This window comes from Stegastes partitus, unplaced genomic scaffold, assembly GCF_000690725.1.
Source record: "Stegastes partitus isolate 25-593 unplaced genomic scaffold, Stegastes_partitus-1.0.2 Scaffold146, whole genome shotgun sequence".
In the NCBI taxonomy this organism is placed as follows: Eukaryota; Metazoa; Chordata; class Actinopteri; family Pomacentridae; genus Stegastes; species Stegastes partitus.
In genome coordinates, this window is record NW_007577877.1 from 478,271 (window position 1) to 485,637 (window position 7,367).

General features: G+C 38.4%; 2 protein-coding genes across 7 annotated transcripts in view; both read left to right on the plus strand.

Annotated features, from left to right (window-relative positions):
* rims2a (regulating synaptic membrane exocytosis 2a) overlaps positions 1 to 2,697 on the plus strand; it is a 143,899-nt gene extending 141,202 nt beyond the window's left edge. For all 6 annotated transcript variants that reach the window (XM_008279175.1, XM_008279176.1, XM_008279174.1 and 3 more), the window contains one exon: positions 84 to 2,697. In XM_008279175.1, coding sequence (XP_008277397.1) covers positions 84 to 287 — 204 coding nt within the window. In that variant the 3' untranslated portion in view covers positions 288 to 2,697. The remainder of the gene's footprint in view (positions 1 to 83) is intronic.
* Positions 2,698 to 4,991: 2,294 nt separating this feature from the next.
* dcstamp (dendrocyte expressed seven transmembrane protein) lies at positions 4,992 to 6,952 on the plus strand. The gene is made up of 3 exons (XM_008279180.1): positions 4,992 to 5,738; positions 5,827 to 6,159; positions 6,243 to 6,952. The coding sequence occupies exons 1-3, from the start codon at positions 4,992 to 4,994 to the stop codon at positions 6,300 to 6,302; spliced, it is 1,140 nt and encodes a 379-aa protein (XP_008277402.1). The 3' UTR covers positions 6,303 to 6,952.
* The last annotated feature ends 415 nt before the right edge of the window (positions 6,953 to 7,367 follow it).

Sequence of the window (7,367 nt, forward strand, 5' to 3'; positions counted from 1 at the left end):
AAACTCAAAATTAGTCTCACTAAGACAACTTTATGTCTTTTTCTAATCTTGTCATCATTATATTCTTCTGTTCTTCTTTTCAGGTCATCGTATGGGGCGACTACGGACGTATGGACCATAAATCATTCATGGGAGCAGTTCAGATACTGTTAGATGAGCTGGACCTGTCCAATATGGTGATTGGCTGGTTCAAGCTCTTTCCTCCTTCCTCACTGGTGGACCCTACTCTGGCCCCACTGACAAGAAGAGCTTCCCAATCCTCACTGGACAGTTTCTCTCGATCATAGCAGCGTGTGGACTGATAGCGTTGTTGTAGCAGCCAGTGTTGCGATTACAGGTCACGCCCCCGGTTACACTGCATGCTTGATGTTGTGTCTTCTGAGCCTGTTTCTAGGGGTGCAAACGTGATCCTGTGTTTTGAGCAAAAACGTTGCGCACATTGTGCACATGGCAAAGGTGTCACAAGCGCCTGGCGGCAGGGATTGCCAGGTGTTGTTGTTGTTTGGAGGAAGCTGGAATGAACTCCTTAGCACGAGGATTCCGTCAGTTCCAGGTTTTCATCCAATTCGAAGCCATGGGGGTCAACACTGGGAACCACTAAAAGAGTTCTACAGAAGCCCTTTTCGAATGAAAAATCAATGTGTTGCTTTGATTTTTTCGTTTTGTTTTCATTTGTTTTGTTTATATTTTTCTTTAAATGTCAATGTACTTGTATCTGAAGGGGGTGACAGTGTTTCTAACCAGATGCTTGGTCACGCCACGCCAACAGACCTAGCTGTGTAGATGGAGTTTTGGAGACCATCACTTTGGGTGAGGTGTGTCCCAGCTTGTATCCACACTCCCCCAGAACCCCAAAAGAAATGCCCTGCATACTCAAGGTTTATGTACTGAATCAACCCGTACTGGTAAATCACCATAAAGATTAGCTAATCAGAGGCAATACTGAAGTGGCTACCATCAACCCTCCAAAATATACAGTAACAATCCAAACCCCATGAAAAGATGTACAATCTTACCATCATTCTTTCTCTGTTGATATATTGTATGAAAATTAAATGAGAAAAAATATTTTTTTCCTTTTTAGTTCATTTGCATGGACACAAATTTAGCTGAATAAAAAAAGAAAAATTATTTTCTTGAGGCTGCAACTTGCAAAAAAGATGAAAAATAAATAAAACAGATCAGCCATTTTCAACAATTTATATTATTTTTAAAGATAAATTTCACTAGTGCATGGTTTTCAAGGGGAGTGAATGCAACATCGTGATTAAAAAAAAAAAAAGAAGACATTGTTTATCATTCTTTAGACCATTCATGAGTCTGTGTTTTGCAGACGTGCAGATAAGGGAAACTTAAAGGAAACTTTTGGAGTTATTTAACAGAAAATGTTTATGTGACAAAAAGTGATAATGAAAATAAATGTAAATTATTTATTTCATTGTACAAGGCTCATGCCTTATAAAGATAAACATTATGTGCAAATTGTACGTTTCTCTTTTTCTTCCTTGTCCCAGGGTACTTCTCATTGTACTATTCATTGCTACCATTGTTCAGTCCCCTGATATCGTCCAGATTTTAGGACTGTTGGTTATTTTACAGTTCTGTATTGTTTCAGTATGTATTTTATTTTGGATTTGATTTGTTTAACAAGCATGTTGAAAAGGATTTTCTGCAACATGGCTTGGGCACACCTTACAGTAACTCAGCATGTTTTGATAAAGATGATATTTGGAATTTTTGCAGTTTCTTGTACAGTGCATGTCAACTTCATTACTTTTCTCCCTCACCTTAAATTGAGCTCTACAGCAAATTAGTTCTTGGTCTTCCATGGCCAGTTATTGAAGTTTTAACAAAACATTCCACCCCCAAAGTCATATTTTCTTTCAGGTTTTTGAGAAAAAAAAAGAAAAAAAAACGACAAGGAAAATATTTTATATTTAATGGAGGCTGGCGAAACAGTTGTGATTGCAAGTGTATTTTATTTCAGTATTGTTGACGAACATGCAAAAATAATCTGTACTGGTACAGCAAGAGGTCTATACCTAATCAAGAGGCAGCAAACATGCAAGAGATGCGTGTTGCTGTGGTTCAATTTTACAGGCACTGTATGTGAAGATGAACTAATCACAAGTTCAAATAATAAGGGATATTGCCACAGAAAATGTTTTTTTTTTCCGTTGTTTTAATGAAAATGAAATTAATTTACTATATTTTTGTTAGTTTTATTTAAAAGCCAAGACCAGTTTATTTTTTATTTTCTATTTTTAGTAATTATAAATACTTCTCATGTCCGGGAAGTATATGAATCTTAGAGTTGCAGTATGTCTGAATGAAATTGAACTGAGGCATTGTTCCTTTTCCACATGAAGATAATGCATTTTAATGTCCAAGAAAAACCTTGTCGCTGTAACAAGCTACACTATATATTTTCATTTTAATTTTCATTGTACATACCTTTAGATGTCAGAGTTTGAATAAACAAGCTACCATGAAGATAGATTGATAGACTCTTTTGGAACAGGAAAAATGCCTCATGATGACAAAGACATGTTATTTATCCTTTTGAATGCCTTTTAATTTTCTCTTTTGGTGCAATGTGTTAATGCCAAGGCTATGTCTTGGTTAAGTATGGTTGAGTACAGAGATTTATGTAAGTTATTTTTCAAATTAAAAATAAAAAATTGATATTACACTGATGCCAAGAGTTGGGTGATGATAAAAATGACACACACACAACTATCATGCTCTCTATATCAAACTGCCGGAAAAGTATGTCAGAAATAAATAGGGTACACTGCACTTCCACAAAGACCCAGTAAATTTTCTTTCGATAGCCTACTTTGCATTACGGATATTCTATTCCTGATTTGGATTCTCAGGCTGAGTAGCAAGATACTCCCTACTGACAGCCAATTGACCCCTAAATTGCAAATAAAAAAGAATTATATGATTATTAAAGTAAAGAACATATGGTTCAGCACTAATGTCCAGTTTCTGATACACAGTCGTGTTTGTTACCTGAGCTCTGGGTAAAGGTTTAATAGCTCCATTTATCAATTTATTCTACAGGAAATGGGTGAAGGGAGGTTATTCTGTAACAAAAGTATTACAACTTTCCAAAAGGCATGATGTAAGATAAGGCAAGCCTCATCTGTTGCTGCTGTTATAAAGAAACTACAAGAGGACAGTCATGTTACTGTTGTCTTTCAAATGACGGTTGTCCACTGAGGTGTAACTGAGGACAGTCTATGGGTTTAACCTAATTACATAAAATCATTATACATTGTGAAGCATGGTGCAGAATGTCAGTGTTTGCTGTACAAATCAACCAGATTCAACTTTGTTCAAAGACATGAAAAGAAGCTTGAAAAATACCGAGAGCATATTCTTTGGTCAGATGAGACCAAGGTAAATCTGTTTGGCTCAGATAGAGTCCAACATGTTTGGAGGGAACCTTGCCAGGACCACCATAATGAATGCACAGTCCTGAGAGTGAAGCACAAAGGTGGGAGAGAGACAATATGGGGTTGCATTAGTGCAAAAGGTGTTAGGAAGATGAGATTGAGGCTATAGATGGCATCATGATGCCTGTGGACATGCTAAAATACTGGCTGATAAGATAACTCCCAGTCTGCAGACATTTGGCAGAAGAACATTCCAGCATGATGATGCAAAAACACAATGTCAAAATCAAACAAGAGTTTCTAAAGAAGAGAAACTTAAAACTTTGACCTGGCGAAGTAAGTCGTCTGAGTTGAATACAACAGAGAATCTTCAGAATATTTTGTTTTACATTAAAGCAAATACCCCACTGATCAACCTAGAAGAGATGCAATTATTGTAAGGTGTTACAATTGTGAGTGGTTTGACATTTATATATTTCACTGTTATTGTTGTACACTGTGTGTTGCTTTGATAGAAGTATTTGTAAAATGAACAAACAGAAACCAGATTATATGACAAATTGGGCAAAATGCCCACCCCAGGTCATGACATTGTCAAAAACTTACATTTATCGTCAAATGTGAGCCTCATGGTGGCCTTAGGGGATCACAAGGCATTGACATTTACTCTCTGGGGACCATGGCTATACTGAATGTTTGTGCCAATTTATCCAATATGTTTTGAGATACTTCATAAGATGCCAAACATGTCACAAATCCAAACATTGTGGTCTTCTTGTTTGTCTAAATATTATTCTCTACAATCCTCTACTTCTGTTAGAAGCTACTACTTCAGAGCTTTTATCAGGTCTGCTGCTGTCTGAATGCCTTGAGTGAATACGCAGAATAATCAGTACTTAATGTATTAATGCCTTGGTGACTTCCAGCCTCGGAAAACAGGCTTAATGTTTTTTTATACCAACCACACACTCGAGTCTCACACGGCCAGCCTTGTATTACCTTCTGTTTGCTTCTGCTTTTGGTTAAAAAATAGGGATGACTGAGGAATGACTAATGACTGAGGTTTGAGGGAACTGAGGACTTCCTGTTTGCGTTGTACTTAAGGAAGCTGCGGACTACATGCATCAGAATAGATGTCAGGACTGCACATCAGGCTTGTGCTTTAGCAAAAATTTTCCAATACACTAACAGGTTTTATTTTTATGTTCTTTCAACCTCCTTTTTTGTCTACTTTGGCTTTTGTTTTCTAGTGTCAAGTTTTTCCCATAGGATCTGTTACAATCCAGGATGCTACTGAGGTGGATTACAATAAAACAAAGCCTTCAGGATGTTGGTTTTCTAGCTGTGGATGTTTTCACCACTGGTAAAAGGGATGATTTAAGAAGAACTATTGCCCTCCTTTTCACCTGTAGCTTCTTCAGCCTGCTGCTCAGCTCCCTCCTCCTCCTGTACCTCCTCTTCACCCTGGACTATGAACTCGCAGTGGCTGGAGGGATTGTTGGCTGCTTTGGGACACTACTGACTGTTGCCCTCTTCCTGTCCAAGAAAGTTAGATGTTTAGGAACCCTATTTGTCATATCTATTTTCATGAAGAAGAGTCGAAACCTGCTTCTGACTGCCGGGACCAGTATAGTGGTTCTTAAAAATATCCGCAACACTCTGGAAAACCTCACACGCCTGGTCAGAAGTATGATTTGCAACCTGCAGGCGAAGAAAGAAGCCATCACTGCTCCGTTCAGTAACTACATCAAGATGTTGAAGTGGATAGGAAACATGCTCAAAGGAGTCACTGACCTGGGAGTGGTGAACCTGGACTCCCACCTGAAGGTGTCGCCCAGGCTGGAATCGGAAAAATTCAGGTGGAAACTTGCTGACGCGGAGCAGAAGCTCAACGAGACCGTAAGATATGCGCAGGCCTTCATGAGTACGGTCTCCTCTGTGGCCGACAAAATGTTTCCCGCCATCAGCTTCCTGGTGCTCATGATGTTTATAGGCTTGCACATAAAAAAATACTGCAATGACATGAAATACAAAAACTGTTTCATCAGCAGCAAATTTGTTCGTTTTGACGAGAAGCAGAAGGCAGAAGGGAAGCCCCACGTCCTCCCCCTGACACCAGAGGAGGAGAAGCTGTACGCCGCCATCCTCTCCACCCGTCCCACCACCAGAGAGGGGAAAGCTGTGGTCAAATTTGGAATCCCAGTTGTCTCCCATTTTGTAGCTTGGGTCATGTTTATAACTGTGGATGCATTATTGTACTGTTTTGTTGACATCATAACAACAAAGTTATCAGAACTGGAACCGTTCCATGTCCCCTTGTTAATGAGTATCAAAGTAAGTATGCTATTTATTTGAGATATTCATGGAATTTTCTACAACTATGTCAATCTATCATTAGGCACTCATTCATTTACATTTTCAGGGGATTGCAACTCTAATTGGTATACCATTTGGTGAAGAAAACCACCAAGAAGACTTTTCCTACTCGGTGACCCTGTTTGAGAAGAAGTGCCTTCCCAAACCCAAGCTCCTGCTCTATAACTCTGTATTCCCACTGACTGCCATCCTTCTCACGCTGCTCGTTATGGCTCTGATGGCCGCCAAAGTCTCCCAGCTCAGGCTGATGGTCTGTGAACGATTCTTCACCAATGCTGCAGAGGCAAGAGTAGAGTACCTGCACGGGAAAATCCTGAGGAAGAGATTAAAACTGCAGAAGGAGAAAAACAGCTGCAGCTTCATGTCACTTCTTGTTAAGGTTTGTATTGCGATATATTGAATAATGATTTTATTATGTGTATAAAGACTCTGATATGTAGTTCTTTTTTTTCCTCCCATCAGCCACATTTCTGGTGCCCGCTTCTCTTTCAACCCAAACAGAATGAACGAATTCCTGTGTGAGGACATTGTTCTTCCTGCTACATGACTTTGTTGTCCACTAAACACTATGACACTGTCTCTTGGTAAGTCAGTTCACCGATCTAGTCCAGCCTGACTAACAGCTACGAAATAGATTTCATTAAGCTTTACACAATGGTTGTCAGAGGATGAATTGTAGTGACTTTGGTCAATCTAGTGACTTTTACTTTACCACCACCATCAGGCTGACTTTTGTGTTTTTTAGTAAATTATCTTTAATAATATGTAACGCCTTAACATGTGGCCCAGCTATTTATGGTACCTAGAGGATGACTCATTTTTGTGATCACCAGATTATTTATATGTGTTTTAAGTTATCTAGTGCATCAGATTAAATTGTTTGCTCATAATATTAGTTATACATTAAGCCTGCAATGTGGAATTTTTGTCTCCCCCTTCTGGCAATGAGAGGAATTAACTGAAATGTCTCAACTTGGCAAAGATGTTAATAATATTTGAAATAAAACAGATTAAATAGTAAAAAGTAATAAATGGTACTATGCCAACTGAAAATGGTACACAATAAACATTATCAGTGGATATGTCTGAAGGCTCATAAACAACAGGAGAATCTTTTGTTCATGATATTTTAAATTCTTTGAATATTTTTATAATAAACACGTGCTCAAACACTGTGCCTCAGTAGTCATCTATAATCCATTACATCTATTGGTTCATTACTATGTAGAAGTCTACCACACCTCATTAAGGTTTTATCACATTACACAAATAACTGGTCAACCCACCAACTGACAACAATGGTAACCAAGGAGAATGCCTCGTGAAAGGAACACTTGCATATTAACAACAGGCAATCAATTACAGACCTTATTTTAGGAGGAATAATTCAATTCAGTTTAGCTTCAGTGAGCGCTCAGCAACTAACAATATGATTTTACTTACATCCTGTCAGTTACATAACAAGGCAGATGACAATATTCTTTGATGAATCCAACCCCAAACTGTGAGCACAGACATACATTTATAGCTATTGATTTCTGATGTTAGCTGTGAATAATGTTAATAATAGGCACTTTACGTTGCTGT

Excerpts from the sequence above, each read along its gene's own strand:
- dcstamp (XM_008279180.1), top strand. The coding sequence starts at position 4,992 with ATGAAGAAGAGTCGAAACCTGCTTCTGACTGCCGGGACCAGTATAGTG. Across the intron at positions 5,739-5,826 it reads CCTTGTTAATGAGTATCAAA|GGGATTGCAACTCTAATTGG; the intron begins GTAAGTATGCTA and ends TTACATTTTCAG. Across the intron at positions 6,160-6,242 it reads TCATGTCACTTCTTGTTAAG|CCACATTTCTGGTGCCCGCT; the intron begins GTTTGTATTGCG and ends TCCTCCCATCAG.